Source organism: Tachysurus fulvidraco, chromosome 17 (genome assembly GCF_022655615.1).
Source record: "Tachysurus fulvidraco isolate hzauxx_2018 chromosome 17, HZAU_PFXX_2.0, whole genome shotgun sequence".
Taxonomy (NCBI): domain Eukaryota; kingdom Metazoa; phylum Chordata; class Actinopteri; order Siluriformes; family Bagridae; genus Tachysurus; species Tachysurus fulvidraco.
In genome coordinates, this window is record NC_062534.1 from 20,621,698 (window position 1) to 20,640,127 (window position 18,430).

Consider the following 18,430-nt stretch of genomic DNA (forward strand, 5'->3'; position numbering starts at 1 on the left):
TTTATGCCCACTTTGATTCAGAATTTGTCTAAACTGGGTTAATTTGGTAAGTTAATGTGCTGAAGTCCCAGAACCCAGAACCCAGTTCCTTACAACAGTTTAGTTTAGTTTGAACAATAGATGTCTGAAAGTTGTCAACTAGATACACACTCTTTAAACCACTCACTACTCTACACCCTCTCTCTCTCTCTCTCTCTCTCTCTCTCTCTCTCTCTCTCTCTCTCTCTCTCTCTGTCTCAAACACTCACTCACTCTCTCTCTCTGTCTCAAACACTCACTCACTCTCTCTCTCTGTCTCAAACACTCACACACACACTCTCTCTCTGTCTCAAACACTCACACACACTCTCTCTCTCTGTCTCAAACACTCACTCATTCTCTCTCTCTCTCTCTCTCTCTCTCTCTCTCTCTCTCTGTCTGTCTCTCTCACACTCACTCACTCACTCTCTCTTCTCTCTCTCTCTGTCTCTCTCACTCACTCACTCTCTCTCTCTGTCAATCACACTCACTCTCTTTCTCTCTCTGTCTCTCTCATTCACTCACTCGCTCACTCATTTACTCTCAATTACTCGCTCACTCATTTACTCACTCACTAACTCGCTCTCTCTCACTCTATCTATCTCTCGCTCTCTCTCATTCACTCACTCATCTCACTCTCTCTCTCTTTCATTCACTCACTCACCCACTCACTTACTCACTCACTAACTCACTCACCCACTCACTCACTCACCCACTCACTCACCCACTCACTCACTCACTCACCCACTCACTCACCCACTCACCCACTCACTCACCCACTCACTCACCCACTCACCCACTCACTCACTCACTCACTCACCCACTCACTCACCCACCCACTCACTCACTCACTCACTCACCCACTCACCCACTCTCTCACTCACCCACTCACTCACCCCCTCACTCACTCACTCACCCACTCACTCACCCACTCACTCACTCACCCACTCACTCACTCACTCACCCACTCACCCACTCACTCACTCACTCACTCATACACACACTCACTCACTCACCCACTCACTCACCCACTCACTCACCCACTCACCCACTCACTCACTCACTCACTCACTCACTCACTCACTCACTCACTCACTCACTCACTCAAATGGTTAAATATTGCATACTCTTGTGGCTAAGCTTCAGTTCAGATTAAAGTACATGCTGGTAAGGGTGTGTTCATTCCAAAAATGCTTAAAAAAATGAAACCGAGCGTAGATTTGTGTGGATTCGCTCTTAATTCATTCTCCACCATGCTCACCTGTTTACATGATGAGTCCAAACCTGTGTAACATGTACAATTACAATAAACCATTTGCTCTGAAGCTCAGTATATTTCTTTCATAAATATGATAGTCACCAAATTTCATAATAGTAAGAGGGATTTTTAAACATTTAACACTGTACATCACCCTCTGTTTAAATATGATTAATCTGTTTAATTAATATATTCGAGTGGTTGAATTATAGTATGCTTTTATCATACAGTGCAGCCCATAAGTTACTGTGCATATCAATGACACTATAGATTGCTGACTATTGTAGCTTGCAGTTAGCCAAACCATATTTTAGCATCTTGAATAGTTTGTTTTAAGATAGAAAGCATCGACTATGGCATCATTACTAGGTAACTTATAGGAAACTCATAATTGACGGGATAAAATGCAGACTGGTAGAAATATTTTCTTACTGTTATTTGTAGCATTTCCAAAACGATTAGCACACCTTGTAAAGATGGGATCAAAAACCCCAGAATTAAAAGTCTGTTGGTCTTTAGCAAAATTCTAGTGTTTTGTTTTTTTTTTTAAACTTTTTGACATGTTCATATCTCTGAAATGAAAGAAAATGAAATTAAAGCTAAAAAGCTAGAAATCTGAACTACCGGACTCGTTTGATTGACAGGTTGTTTAAAATTGTTGTTTAAAAATACACAGCTATTTTTTGGCAATATCTGTTGATTTGTTTATGGCATGCTGAGTTTAGTCCTTTTTTACAAGCACGTAAATGGGTTTTAGGATGCGGAAAATAAATGTAATTATTGTAAATAATTAGTAAAAAAAGTACACAATTCGGACAGTCCAATGAAATCAAATTCTCAAGCTAGCATGCGAATGCTGTCCACTGAGTAATTACACTTTAACAACACAAGACCTGCCATGGCACTACCACCACCATGCTTCAGAGAGTTGGTGTGTTTTAGTGATCTGTAACCAATTTCTTATGGACTGCACTGTATACGATGCATACATCATTCGACCTGTATACAAACTAAATAAAAAGAAAAGGTTGTCGAGGCTACGTAAATTCAAAGATTTCATGGCCTGGATGCTTTTTAGGCAATGATACAGTTTGATGACTTTGAATATCGACGCACACTGAATACAACATCCAACAACATGGTGCTAAACAACGGAAACCCAGTGGATGTCGGCAGACTGACACTGTGACACTGCGACCTAGCTTGTTAACATTTGCTAGCATGCTAGCATGTGTCCCATTTTTCTAAGCAAAGTGCACGTGAACCAAAGCATTACAGTGAAGAAATTTTAATAATGTACAGAAACCCATTTGATTCGTTTTTTAGGACTTCTTCTATGATTTCATTGAATTAGAATCTAATTTTATAAATCTTTTTTAGACCATGTTGGAATAATCAGTGAAGGTTTTTTTCTTGCTATTCAAAGTATGCATTAGCTAAAAACACACGTGTCTTTTATTTTAATCGTATGCTTAGTCTAAAATAGACATAAACATCGCAGCATGACATGTTAAGGAGATTTCTGTGACTCATCATGCAACACCTTGGATAATAGGATATACAGTAGTCCAAATGTACATGACACAGCAAAGGTCATTCGAGGAAGATGTCCTCTGTGGGACAGGAGTACTCCATGTGTTCTTTGTAGTACTGCTGAAACGCTTTGCTGGAATAATGAAACAGGAATCAGATTCAGATTAGAAAATGAAACTACATTAGCATTTCGTTACGCAAGAAACAGAGTTCAGTGGCAGGTTTTGCTATGCATAAACAACACAAGCTAATGATGGCCTTATGGATTTTAATTGTCGCTTTTTATTTAGCGAAACCTGCTACACATCTGATGTTGTCCAAAATGTGTTCATCGACAGAGTGAACAAAAAAAATTGCGCCAAAAATTGGCCAAGACTTCATCGCTTCATCATACTCATGTGTTCATCATATTTAATCCAATTAGGACGCTGTATTAAATATTCAGTTATTTATTAAGAAACGTCAACATGTCAATCTCTGATCTTATTTTAATTTGTACCTGTAGATGAAAGTGATGTATTTGTATGTAAACAACAAAAAAACTTTGTTTTCACTTATTAAACAAAAGAAATCAACAGAAATTAGTATTTCATCTGAGGAAAAATGTAGGACACCCTGTGCACTAATAGCTATTGAGACGTTTCTTGTAGCCATCCACCAGTTTCTGACATCGACTGGAAGAAAGTTTGCCCCACTCTTCAATGCAGAACTCTTTCAGCTGTGTGATGTTTGGTGGGTTTCTTACATGCACAGTCTGTTTCAAATCATCACACATGATCTCAGTAGGATTTAGATCTGAGCTTTGGCTTGTCCATTCCAGAATTCTCTGTTTTTTTACTGTTCAGCCAGTTTTTGGTGGATTTACTGGTATGTTTTGGGTCATTGTCATTTTTCAAGTTCCAGTTCCGCTTCAGCTTAAATCTGTTGACAGGTGTACTCACATGTTCCTCAAACACCTTCTGATACAATGTAGAATTCATAGTGGATTCTCTGATGATGAGCTGACAAGGTCCTGCTGCAGCAAAGCATCTCCAATCCATAACACTTCCACCTCCATCTTTCACAGTTGGAATGAGGTTCTTTATCTGAAATGCTGTATTTGGTTTACGTCAAACATGCCCTCTGTTTTGGTCTCCGAATAATTCAGTTTTAGACTCTGTCTCATCTGTCCAGAGCACATTATTCCAGAAGTCTTGGCTTTTGTCTCTGTGTTCTTTCACAAACTTCAGTCTTGCCTTCATGTTTTTCTTAGACAGCAAAGTTGTGTAGTCTCTTGCATTTTGACATCAACTGTAGCAAGAGCCCTCTGTAGGTCCTGTGATGAGATTTCATGGTTTTTTGGAGACGTCTTTAATCATCTTGCGATCAGCTCCTGGGGTGAATTTTTTGGACGTCCTGACATGGCCGTGTTGGCTGTTGTTTTAAATCTTCTCCACTTGTAAAGTATTTTAGGACAGTAGAATGGCTGATTACAAATTCTTTTGAGATCATTTTTGATCCCTTAACAGACACATCATCAACAATCTTCTTCCTGAAAGCCTCAGAGAGCTCCTTGGCTCTCTGATACCTCTCACTTCAACAATTAAGAGCAAAGCAATCTAAATATCTGAGGTTTAAATAAGACAAGCCTCCTTCAGAATGCTCTGTAACAATGTTCTAATCCTTTACACCTGATGTGATTCACCTGTAGGAGATTTTATCCTTTTTAAGTACAAAGATATGTGGGGGTGTCCTTACTTTTTCCACACAAGAAATTAGATTTTTTTAAATGCATTTTACTGATCATTTAAAAAAAGAATTTTCTTTGGTTTTATTTATGTAGATATGTTACTTAAATCTTCCAATTTTGTTGAAATAAAGATAAAATGCCTGTATGTTTAACCATGTTAAAAATTCATGAGGTGTCATAATTTAAACTTTTACATTTCTATTTATTCTAAATTTATATTTAACTACTCCACTCCTCTTCACTCTAATCTTCTCTACTCCTCTCTACTCCACTCCACTTTACTATACTCTACTCATCTCTTCTCTCTACTTTACTCTATTCCAGTCTTCTCTACTCCTCCCTAATCTACGCCTCTCAACTCTACTCGACTGTTCTCCATTCTACTCTTCTCTTCTTCACTCCACTCCACTCCACTCCACTCCACTCTACTCTACTGTACTCCACTCCACTCCACTCCACTCCACTCCACTCCACTCCACTCCACTCCACTCCACTTTACTCCACTCTACACCTTTCTACTCCACTCTACTGTACTTTACTCCACTCTACACCTCTCTTCTCTACTCCACTCTACTGTACTCCTCTCCTCTCTACTCCACTCTATGCCTCTCAACTCTACTCGACTGTTCTCCATTCTACTCTTCTCTTCTTCACGCCACTCCACTCCACTCTACTCTACTGTACTCTACTCCACTCTACTGTACTCTACTCCTCTCTACTCCTCTCTACTCCATTTTACTTTACTGTACTTTACTCCTCTCTACTCCTCTCAACTCTACTCGACTGTTCTCCATTCTACTCTTCTCTTCTTCACTCCTCTCTAAAGTACACTCCACTCCACTCTACTCTACTCTATTCTACTCTATTCTACTCTATTCTACTCTGCTCTATTCTACTCCACTCCACTCCATTCCACTCTACTCTACTCTATTCTACTCCACTCCACTCCACTCGAAAATACACTCCACTCCACTCCATTCCACTCTACTCTACTCTATTCTACTCCACTCCACTCTAAAATACACTCCACTCCATTCCACTCTACTCTATTCTACTCCACTCCACTCCACTCCACTCCACTCGAAAATACACTCCACTCCATTCCACTCTACTCTATTCTACTCCACTCCACTCCACTCGAAAATACACTCCACTCCACTCTAAAATACACTCCACCCCACTCCACTCCACTCTATTCTATTCTATTCCACTCCACTCGAAAATACACTCCACTCCACTCCACTCTACTCCACTCCACTCCACTCCACTCCACTCTACTCTACTCTACTCTACTCCACTCCACTCCACTCCACTCCACTCCACTCCACTCCACTCCACTCCACTCGAAAATACACTCCACTCCACTCCACTCTAAAATACACTCCACCCCACTCCACTCTATTCTATTCTACTCCACTCCACTCGAAAATACACTCCACTCCACTCTAAAATACACTCCACCCCACTCCACTCTACTCTATTCTATTCTACTCCACTCCACTCCACTCTAAAATACACTCCACTCCACTCCACTCCACTCCACTCCACTCCACTCCACTCTACTCTACTCTACTCTACTCTACTCTACTCTACTCTACTCTACTCTACTCTACTCTACTCTACTCTACTCCACTCCACTCCACTCCACTCCACTCCACTCCACTCCACTCTACTCTACTCCACTCCACTCTACTCCACTCTACTTTACTCCATTCTACTCCACTCCACTCCATTCTACTCCACTCCACTCTACTCCACTCCACTCCACTCCACTCTACTCCACTCTATTCTACTCCACTCTACTCCATTCTACTCCACTCCACTCTACTCTACTCTTTTCTACTCCACTCCACTCCACTCTACTGTACTCTACAAAGATCCTTGCATCTGGAAACAAGTACATGAGGACACTTACCTGACAGATTCAGCTAGATATGCAGCATGCTCCTCTGAGAAGAACACATGGCAGGCGAACCTCTGGTGTGCTGGGTGTTTGGTGATTAGTCCAAAATACCTGACAAACACATGGAACATATGTCTAGGCATGCACAGAATCAGCATATTCATCCTTCATGCCTTCTTTTCATTACATACTGTACAGTACATCCGTTCCATATGTTGAAATTCATCAAGCCTCCTATCATTCCTGTGGTTACAAAACATTCTATATGTATATTAAAATGTATTTTGGCCAATTTATTGTTTGGTAATTTTTTAAATTGTAAAAAAAATACTTTAGAATACTGAAGATGATAAAAAAAAATGAACAGACCCTATCATTCTAGCTTTCGATTAGTTCACGTCACTCACTTTTTGTTCTTTGGATGGCATCCACAGAAAGAGATGTTCTTCAGCTGAAAGAAGTGACAGTACTTGTCACCCTGTAAAAAGGAAAAGAGAAAGCAGGAATGAAGATCAGCAATAAAGATCATTGGGAATAATAATTAGCTTATCTCAATCCAGAAAACCTCATTGACTGAATTTTCACTTCTTTAATATTAGCTCAGTTGTTGAATTGTATTTGCTTTCCTTTTTTTTTTTTTGCTGAGGAATAGAAAGTTTTGAGTCAAATGTGATCCAAAGCAGCTCTAAAAATAAGAGAGCTTCCTTTCAGTACAAATGAATAGTGGATAGAAAAAGTCTGAGAAATGAAACCAAGATAAATCATGTCAGAACCTTTTCCACCTATATTGTATAATTACAACCTACATATTAAAGTGAAAGAAAAAATAAAACAATAAGAATCATTTTAGGGGAAAAATATATATATAAAAAATCTATATAAAAAATACAAATTGTAGAATAGTTTTATACTTAAAAAGCTGCCATTTGCCAACTGTTTGCTAGAAAAAGTTGTTTTTCAGTACTTCTTTGGATAGATAAGTGTTCTCATGTGGTAGCCTATGTGGTTAAGGTGTTGGACCTAATGTTTGGACCTAATCACCTAATGTTTATATGGTCTTTTCTGTATTTAATGGCTATGGAGTAATAAGCTGAAAAGTGTTATGAACAGGGGAAAAACGAACCATAAATCGTTTGTGATTAAGCAGAAACTCAGGACAAAAGCAAGGGTAATGTAAACGATCTGCCATTATGTGTTTCAAAATGAAACACAACCTTTATTTTTTTTTTCAATATAACTATTTATAGACATCCATATCGTGCAATATTCAGTCACTTAAAGGAGGCTGAGTATGCTGATTTTCGCACGCACCCTTCCGGAAACCTCACACTCGTCCTGAACGATGATCTTCACTCCTCTTATGTTGATCTCCACGATGCACATGGATGGAGGGTTGAACTGCATTGTTCTTCGGTTCGTGGCAATCTGAAATCCGCCAGAACATCGTCACGGATTTTTCTCAAACTATCTCACACTTAAAGGAATGATTACATTGAAAAACATCCCAAATCCCATTAGTCATTGCTCAGCCGGGACGTGCAAATGTGCCTCAATGCCATTTTCTGACTGCTATTGTGCTATTCAGTAAGAGGCTTAACTCGAGAACAGGGTAATCAGGGCTGTGTCTCAATCACATACTCTGATCTAAGACTTAATAGTTTTTAATGTCTTATCAGGATAACTAAATAATTTGGTCATTGAAATAAATGAGAGGTTTGTTAATGTTAAAAATTAAGGTGATGGTATAAACAATAATGTTGTGCAAACTGATTACATTTGTTTCTCAATACTTGTTTGGAGAGTGAAGTGTTCTTAGCTTCCTTTTCTGGACAGGAAACAGATACATTCTAGGAACCGGAAGGATCTAGATAGAGTCTGTACAGAGGAATTAGTCTCTTTTTTGCTTGCGCTGTATTCCTCAACATCATTATGCATGATAAAAGAAGAAATGATTGGGGTGCCAATAATTGTTGCACATCCCTTTAGCTAACGGTCCATCTTCTTTTTATTGTTTGTTAGTGCAAAAAAAAATTTGACTGCTTGCTTCACATTACATTTGTTCAGGACATTTAATCCATTAACCAGGTCTCTGAAGTGTGAGCATGCGAGATAATTTTATTTAGATTATGATTTAGATTTATGCTAGATTTATTTATTTAGTTAAAACTAAAAATTAACTGATTAACTGATGAAAAAAAGGTGAGGTTGATAAGGTGAGGTTTTCAGTGAGGAATAAAATATTATTTAATATTTACGGAAATAGTCTTTAATATCAGAGAGAAAGAATTCATATATATATATATAGCTATAGTTTATAGCTATATATATATATATACACCCTGGACGAAGGGCACACACACACTCTCATTCACTCACACACTACAGAAAATTTTTTCCAGAGATGCCAATCAACCTTCCATACATGTCTTTGGACCGGGGGAGGAAACCGGAGTACCCGGAGGAAACCCCAGAGGCACGGGGAGAACATGCAAACTCCACACACACAAGGCGGAGGCGGGAATCGAACCCGGAACCCTAGAGGTGTGAGGCGAATGTGCTAACCACTAAGCCACCGTGCTCCCTAAAAGGTGTGGTTTTGTTCTATAATTCATTAAAAAAATCCATTGGCAAAAAAGAGGAGGTGCTGTTAGTGGAAAATATGAGATGAGCTGTTTTATTCCTTACATAATAAACATTGCTTTAATGTTGGTTTATACATGTCATATACCAGCACTAATAATCTGTTAGGATGAAGGTAAAGAGTAATAATTGAGATTGATCTGAGGCTCTGTGTCGGTGTAAACCACGCTTGTATCGTACCTTCTGCATAGCTGCACAAAGCACATCATTCCCTTTGTGATATGGCACTTGAACAGAGCCCAGGAATTTCACCCAGAAGGTGTCTAGCCAGTCACTTTTAACCTCTGGAAAAAAAAGTAAAAAAAAAAAAATATAACCACAGAGAGGTAACCTGAGAAGAAATAACACTAAATTGTATTATACGTGATATTCTCTCGACACTTTTTATAGGACATGTGGTACCTTTAGGCTGGTTGTCCTTGGTGATTTTGACTGCGTAGAAAGTCGGAAAAATGCCTCTGGAGCCGGTGCGCATGTTGTAGGCTTCACACCACAGATCCTCTGCTTGCATTTCCATCAACAACGGGTCGTCCGCCTCCAACTCCAGCTCATCCTCGTGCCTCGGGATGAACCTGGTAACCCCAACAAATGCCTTCTTAAGAACATTGCTTTGTGCGTGTCACACACAAGTGAGAGTATTTTTGATCCCTGGTTTTGTCTAACACTGATCTATACAGATCTACAGTACAACCTTGTATTTGGACAGCTCCTAAGTTACAGACTTTAAATCCTACTGCAATTCATCCGTTTAAATTAAGAAAGAAGACAAACTTGCTTGTTTCAAATCACAATGTTTAAAAAGAAATTACAGTTAAATTTGAGATGTGCTTCTACTTCGTAATCAGTCCTAGTCTGGGGATTGTGCTTAATCGGAATGATATACGAGAAGAAGTAAAGTTTTCCTGGAGAGTAATAAAGGTGAGAGAGGAACATGCCTGAACACTGCCCTGTGGCTCTGCTCTCTCTCCTCACCATCGATAATGCAGGAGAAAAGGCCAAAGGATTCCACACCTATGGATCAACAAACAACAAGTGACGTTCACCAAAAAACAGTAAAGTTACAGGAAAAAGTTGTAATTCTTGGAAATCCTAGCTTTATAATCAGATTATTATGGAAATGCCACAAGGCATCATATTATGCCAGCTATGTCTTATCCGCTTTTATCCTCAAGGCGCCGGTAAGAGCAGGTTATCATACCCATCTTACAGGAGCCACACCTGATTCCACCTGTTTATTCAGGAAACCTTGGTTCTCACATATAGCTTATGCTTTGCTGGAATAAAAACCTTCACACCAGATCGGACACACCGCTTTAAACTTTAGAACGCCCTGTCAAAGGAATGTAAGGAGTGAAACCGACACTGTCGTAATGTTATAAAGCTACGATAAATTATACAGCGGTGTGATACGACATACCGTAAAGCAAGGTTACTATTAGCACGCCATAACTTATTACTGTCCAGCATTAAACTCCTGCAGCCTTTTAATCCTCTTATATCACAACAAGAACTATACCACATACTTTTAAAATGCCTTTACAGATTATTTAGAATTGTTGTGTAACCTAAAGCACAAAATAAGCTACTTCCTTTTATCATTTAAATTATAGCAAATATTCTCGTTGTTGAGAGACTTGATCCAAGCCTGAATACAAAGCACTAACAATGTAGACTATTTACAAAAATGTAAAATAGATTACTGACAGAAAACGTATCACATTAACAACTACACATTTTTTTGTTTTTGGAGCATCTTCCAAACGCTCTCTTTGTAAGTTGCCGCTACATAAACGATAACGTATTAGAACGAGCGAATTCATATAAACCTGTGATTGGCCGTATAGATGGAACTGCCGTGAGAACTGCTGTGTTGCAAAATTCTAACCAATCAGATTTAAGAATTAAACAGCATCGTGGTATAATTAAAGTTTTCTCAAAGTCTGACTACACAAAAGACCTGAAAGTAGTAAAAAATATTCCCTGGAAAACAGATGTCCGTTTTCCTTGAGAATACGGCCAACTTTTGTAAAATCCTAAAAGCCTAAAGTTTAGATCATTATCAAAAGGAGTGCCACAAGTCTGCATTTTTGGACCAATGTTAGTCTTTATTTTTAAGAAAAATGAGTGCACTACGTATTTGTTAAAGAAAGGTGATCCACCCACCAGGAAAGCGCGGACGTCTGTTTATGAAGACGTTGAGGAATTTGCGTGAGCGAGGCACGTCTGACGTGGTGTCAGTGGCAGAGTCTGTGGACAGACCGGAAGTGTCCCTGTTCAATCCTCCTGCACCTGACTCTTCCTCGTCGTCGTCTGCATCATGATCCTCATCGTCATCGTCGACAGCTGACTCGTAAACGGTGTTGTCGCTGTCGCTGTCGTAGCCTTGGTAACACTGCTTTAGACTAACCAGCTCCAACTTCGAGTGCTCGTCCACCACCAGGGTGTATTTCACCGAGTCGTACGTCAGTCCCGAGGCGTCCGTGCTATCTGCTGCGTTCACAGCTGCCGTGTCGCCTGTTTTTGCACTGGAAACAGAGTCTGCTGCCTCACTGAGGCTATCGGTCCTGCACGGAGGTGTTGGAGCGTACACTTCATCCTCTTCGCTGATGGATGGGTTGGTACGTTCGGCTAGGGAATGGAAATGCAGTGGAGGGAGTTCAGTATCGGAGCTGATGGACATGCGATTGCTGTCACTGCTCTGGGAAAGGAAAGGTCTCTCCTGCTCAGCACCCACTGGTGACAACTGGATGTCCTGCCTCGTCTCCTTACTCTTGTCCTTGTTTTTATCCGAGTTGGGGTGTGTATACCCGTTTTCTCCAGGGTACTGAACATGTTCCTGGCATCCATTAACGGAGTTATAGTGGGCTTTCTCCTTGTTGACGGCCCCGGTCAAATTCCCATCCCTGGTCGTGTCCTTCATGGCTGCGTGATTGGACACCGGGACCGTACAGATGTTGTTGCCCACACTGTCAGAAGGTTTATCCTGTTTCTTGCAGTTAGACACAGGAGCTTTGTTTTTCATAGATGCAGCTGGCTCACAAACCAACCGGCTGCTGGCTTGGACCTTGTCCCCATCGACGGGGGTGACATGTTCACATGTGGCTAGCTGGGCCCCTATTACACACAGCAGATTATATTAGGTAATAGTGCTAACAGGAAGAGGATTATGCAGGAAAAAAGCCCCACACAATTACGCATACATGCAGGAATGGTTTGCGTCCTTATTTCAACTTTCAGTTAAGATCAGAAACTAAAATTACGAAACTTGTTTTTGGTGCCACTCAGAATGTCTTGTTTTTTTTTTGCCACAAGGCCTCATGTGAACCTGTGGCCTATTATGATCCTGTTAAATTAATATTCATTCCAAAAGAAGAAAAACACATATCATATGACCCATCCTGTTGAGTTTTTAGTACAATACACAAAATATGATTATCTAGCATCTAGCATGCTATAACATAACAATCAGACATTCATGAAGAAGGGCTAAGACTTTATCTTACCCTTTATGTGAGGTGAAGCTGGATGGGACTTCTTCTCTTTCCTTCTGTCTTTTTTACCAAAAGAGTTATTATTAATTGTGTCCTGAGGGAAAAGAGAGGAAACGAAATGCTGAGATGTAGAGAAAAGAAATCGTAGAGATTTCAAACCCTGCTCTTCCGAAAATGTCGACATTTTAATGAACATTTTATTTCCTTTGTTCCTTTCTGTCAATTTACATTGAATGCACAGTAGTAGTTAAAAAATACTCAGTTGATACTTTCATTGAGACATTATTAGTTTACACACCATTTACTTTAGAGTTTTCAAATAATAATTCATTCAAAAAAAAAAAACATGCTAAGAAATATCAAATATGAATCACTAAGCATTGATATTGACAGAGTCCACTTTTTTGTTATAGATTTTATATGTTTTAGTAACTACAGCGCTTTCAGTATCTCACACAGAAATATCCCGCTGTGACGTGAGCATGACTGAGCTTCAGGGAAGAGGAATTATCGGTGCTTTACTGCCCTCTTAGTTCTTGCTGACTCACTACCACAATGCAATGGGCATCCCACCCTCCATTTCCATGGAAACAGGGGCACAGAAGAGTGTGTGTGTGTGTGTGTGTGTGTGTGTGTGTGTGTGTGTGTGTGTGTGTGTGTGTGTGTGTGTGTGTGTGTGTGTTTGTGTGTGTATGAGCATATGGCATGATGGTGATATGGAGAAGGACACAGATTCGTGATGTGTCTCAGTTCTTCTTTTTTAAGAGATGATTTTGTCTCAGAGAAGAAGAAAAAAATTACAACAAAGAAATGTCAGATCTCTGAGTCTTGTGCTCTTGTTTTAAGCCATCTGCTATATAATTTGCAGAATTTCAATACTCCACCTCAGCCTAAGGCAAGGAAGTGGACAGCAGGGGTCTTTGTAATATACTGGCAGGCTTCACTACCAAAGATCCATCTATATGCAGCTTCAAACTGCTATAAAAAGCACAAAAGACAGGATAAAGGAGTGCATGTAGACTCACTGGCTACTTTATTAGAAACATGAATCATGAAACAGCGAAACAATGCAGATAGAGATCAAGAGTTTAAGTTAATGTTCACAACATTAGAATAGAGTAAAAAATGATCTCAGTGACTTTGACTGTAATGTTGTCGTATTCCAGACAGAGCTGATCTCCTGGGGTACTAGAGTTTACACAGATTGGCGCAAAAAAAAAAACAACCCAAAAAACATCCAGTAGAAGAAGTAAGATAACTGCTCTGTACAACCGTGGTGAGAAGAAAAACATCTCACAAAGCAGAGCACATCAACACGTCAGGCAGATGGTCTACGACAGCGGTGTCGATCCTATCCGGAATGAAAACCTGCACCCACACCGGCCCTTTGTGGATAAGATTGGACACCGCTGGTGTGTGAGAGCACAATATTACATGCACAGATCTCAGTTTACAGAAACAGGACAGTTGTAAAAAAAAAACAACAACAAAAAACAAGAAGCATTTCTTTTATATTTAACATTTATATTAATTAATAAATAAAATGATAGAAATAAGCTCATCAACAAGAAAATGAAAAGCATGAAATTGGTACAAATCTCTCGAATTAGGTTTAATAATATTATCTTTGAATTATTTTATCTTTTCATAAGGAATACAAGATGTTTCTAATTATGTCAATATTTTTAAGACTTCTTTTTTTTAATTCGATGCACAGCTCTTATGATGGCACTGGAGATTCAGACAAACAAAGTGAGATGCCAAAAGCATGCTAAAGCAAGCTACACGGTCCGACTTATCTTGGCTCTGAATATGAAACTGCTTGTGTATCGAGGCTCAGCTTAGGATGAGAGCAGGACTCCAAAATTCCAGACAAATCGCATCAATGCTCATCATATCCAAGGGCTTTGAAATGGTTATTTTTCTGTCCCATGACAAGCACGGATTAAAGATTAACAGTCAGAGTGCAGAATCAGGCAGTGATTCCTCCAGGCATCATCACGCTGCTGACCTGGATATGACTCATACTCAGGCGGTGCTCAAATATTGCAAAAATAAATGTTTAAAAGACTTGATGCTCTGCAGCACTTCTAAGAAACTGCTGCTTTTATGCTTCAGTCAACTGGGTCTTATATCATCACAATGGCCTACACAGGGTGTACAAAACTCTAGCTAGTGTGCTAACAAGGACATAAAAGACATTTGGTCTGGCTTTTTACAATTAAATGCTTTAAATGCTCAGGGTTTTCTTTTGCACTTCCTTATCATAGTTATCATTATTTATTTATTTATTTATTTTTTTAATTTTTTTTTTTAGAAGAGCTACATGTCAATTTGGGGAAAGTTCAATGCTGTTAACTACATTTGAAAAACAGTGTATTAGGTTTACAAACCTACTGCAGAGGAAGTCAGCACTTGTTGTTGAAATGAACAGAACCCTAGAAAATATATCGGATTAATTCATTTTCCTAAATTATAAACATGGACTGATTCTATGCTTAAATATAAAAGCACCGAGATGATGTCTTAAGGTATAGAAATACTGCTTTTAAAAGTATTAGCACCCTTATTGTTATTTGGTGAAGCCTACTCTAGACAGAGTTTCTCTTCCTGTTGAAGGTTGCTGAAGGATTTCAGTTGATTTCTATATAAAGAACATTTTCAGCTTCTTTATATTATTACTTTTGTGCATGTGGATTTATTGTTTATATTTTCTGCATGTGGATTTCTTGCTTACACCTAAACTTTCCCACAGGGATCAAATCAAATTGTGTTTAGAAAGGAAGTTCAATAACCCAGCCACTACACAGCCTCAAACCATCACTGATTCACTCTCATGTTGAACTTTGGTTAGAAGACAGAAGTCTAATAATATAAAGAATATGTAATGAAGCTTTTCACCCCTTCTTCATTTTCCTCCTCCTCAGGGTGTGCTCAGGGGTCTAGATTTCTAGATTCTCAATGCATTTTTAATGCATTACTAACAAACATTGATCTCATTTGAAACTTCTTAGGTTTTTCCCATGGTAATGGATGGCAGACACACACACAATCTCCCAAAATCAGGACAACCCCTGAAAAGATGGGCAACCCCAGGAAAACAGAATAACCCCAGGAAAACAGAATAACCCCAGGAAAACAGGACAACCGCAGGAAAACAGGACAACCCCAGGAAAACAGAATAACCCCAGGAAAACAGGACAACCCCAGGAAAACAGGACAACCCCAGGAAAACAGAATAACCCCAGGAAAACAGAGTAACCCCAGGAAAACAGGACAACCCCAGGAAAACAGGACAACCCCAGGAAAACAGAATAACCCCAGGAAAACAGGACAACCCCAGGAAAACAGGACAACCCAAGGAAAACAGAATAACCCCAGGAAAACAGAGTAACCCCAGGAAAACAGAATAACCCCAGGAAAACAGGACAACCCCAGGAAAACAGAGTAACCCCAGGAAAACAGGACAACCCCAGGAAAACAGAATAACCCCAGGAAAACAGGACAACCCCAGGAAAACAGAATAACCCCAGGAAAACAGAGTAACCCCAGGAAAACAGGACAACCCCAGGAAAACGGAATGACCCCAGGAAAACAGGACAACCCCAGGAAAACAGAATGACCCCAGGAAAACAGGACAACCCCAGGAAAACAGGACAACCCCAGGAAAAATAAAAAAAACCTTAGGAAAACAGGACAACCCCAGGAAAAATAAAAAAACCCAGGAAAACAGAATGACCCCAGGAAAACAGGACAACCCCAGGAAAACAGAATAACCCCAGGAAAACAGAATAACCCGAGGAAAACAGGACAAACCCCAGGAAAACAGGACAACCCCAGGAAAACAGAATAACCCCAGGAAAACAGAATAACCCCAGGAAAACAGAGTAACCCCAGGAAAACAGGACAACCCCAGGAAAACAGAATAACCCCAGGAAAACAGAGTAATCCCAGGAAAACAGAATAACCCCAGGAAAACAGGACAACCCCAGGAAAACAGAGTAACCCCAGGAAAACAGGACAACCCCAGGAAAACAGGACAACCCCAGGAAAACAGAATAACCCCAGGAAAACAGAGTAACCCCAGGAAAACAGGACAACCCCAGGAAAACGGAATGACCCCAGGAAAACAGGACAACCCCAGGAAAACAGAATGACCCCAGGAAAAATAAAAAAAACCTTAGGAAAACAGGACAACCCCAGGAAAAATAAAAAAAACCCAGGAAAACAGAATGACCCCAGGAAAACAGGACAACCCCAGGAAAACAGAATAACCCCAGGAAAACAGAGTAACCCGAGGAAAACAGGACAAACCCCAGGAAAACAGAACAACCCCAGGAAAACAGAATAACCCCAGGAAAACAGAATGACCCCAGGAAAACAGGACAACCCCAGGAAAACAGAATAACCCCAGGAAAACAGAATAACCCCAGGAAAACAGGACAACCCCAGGAAATGATAGCATCTCTTCTTCAAAGGCATGACAGCCATTTTGTTTATTTCTGGTGCAGCATAAGATTATGACTGAAGGGGAAAACAAAGTGAGAAACAGACATGAACCCATATCGGATTCTAAGCATGCAATAATAATGTAGAAATACAGAAAGCAGTAAAATCCAGGTCAGACACAGCCAGCGCTTCATACATCACTTGCACTTGGAGTATGACAGATTTGGGGAAGCAGATTAAAGAAAAGGTTCAACAATTGCTCACTTTTCCTCCTCTGAGACTAATTACTAGCCGGTTTAGCGGCTATTCCTAAAGCTATATCTCCTTAGCTACTAACAGCTTCCATTTTGCCCTAATTCAGTCTAATTACATCATATCCTGTACAGTATATGTTAACATAAGGAGCTCAGCGCACTCTAATCAGGAAGCAATTGTTTGGCAAAAAAAAAATCATTTCTTCAAATATTTGCTTCAAATAATATTGTTACACTATAAAATATCATATCTAATTAAACAACTAGTAAATAAGCAAGAATTCAAATAATCCAGTCTTTTGTCTTGCATGTAATGTTATCAAATTGTACAAAAATAAAAATCAAACCCCGATTCTGGTCATCCAAGATGGCCGACTACATATTGTTCTAGCGTTCAGCTACATGATGTACTTCTGCTCATGTTTTTTTTTATATATATATATATATAGATTACAGTAAATTGTCCTCAACCAATCAGCAAATCTAAGTGACAATACCAATAGGCTGGTGTGTGGGAATCAACTGCTTCCAATAACACATTATGATTAATCCCCAGTTTAAAAACCACACTAAAACCAGTGCAGATTCTACCCCTCTTGTCATATACTGGTTTCCAGTGTGCATTGTGTTTATTTCTCACTTGTGCTTTTGAATACGTCTGCCTGAAGGTGCAATCACAAGGAATTTATTGAAGAATGTTTGAAGAAGAAATAATTAGGTGTGTCCAACAGACTGCAGGACTGAGATCATTTGGATATAGGGCTCAGAGTTCGTTCTTAAACGTTCCTACATCTGACATCTACACAGGTTTGTGCATAAATGCCAGTGGAACCAAATACAGAGTAGTGACAAATAAAAAAATAAGAAAAATAGCTAACTCTAATTTGGCTTCGCTTGTCCCCTAACAGTTCTTTACACTATGATGAAACATTTCTATCCAGCTGGAAGTGGGAGTGGTCTCTTCCAGCATGACTCCGCCCACACCCACAGAGCACCGAGGTTCACTAATTGATGTAAATCATATGCTATGACCTTCACATTCAGCAGATTTCAACCCTAATGAACACCTATAGTAGATGTTTTAAAAAAAAACGTTCCGGAAAGCGATCACAAAGGATTACTTACATTAGTGATTGATTTTTTTAGTATGTAACA

At 39.6% G+C, this 18,430-nt stretch overlaps 1 protein-coding gene across 1 annotated transcript in view; it reads right to left on the reverse strand.

Annotated features, from left to right (window-relative positions):
- Window positions 1–1,898: 1,898 nt before the first annotated feature.
- Window positions 1,899–18,430, reverse strand: part of mapk8ip1a (mitogen-activated protein kinase 8 interacting protein 1a) — a 23,951-nt gene continuing 7,419 nt past the window's right edge. The window contains exons 4-12 of the mRNA XM_027135212.2: window positions 12,585–12,666; window positions 11,245–12,195; window positions 10,017–10,092; window positions 9,484–9,653; window positions 9,262–9,365; window positions 7,753–7,866; window positions 6,849–6,919; window positions 6,454–6,552; window positions 1,899–2,942 (exon numbers count right to left, since the gene is read on the reverse strand). Coding sequence (XP_026991013.1) covers window positions 2,870–2,942; window positions 6,454–6,552; window positions 6,849–6,919; window positions 7,753–7,866; window positions 9,262–9,365; window positions 9,484–9,653; window positions 10,017–10,092; window positions 11,245–12,195; window positions 12,585–12,666 — 1,740 coding nt within the window. The 3' untranslated portion in view covers window positions 1,899–2,869. The remainder of the gene's footprint in view (window positions 2,943–6,453; window positions 6,553–6,848; window positions 6,920–7,752; window positions 7,867–9,261; window positions 9,366–9,483; window positions 9,654–10,016; window positions 10,093–11,244; window positions 12,196–12,584; window positions 12,667–18,430) is intronic.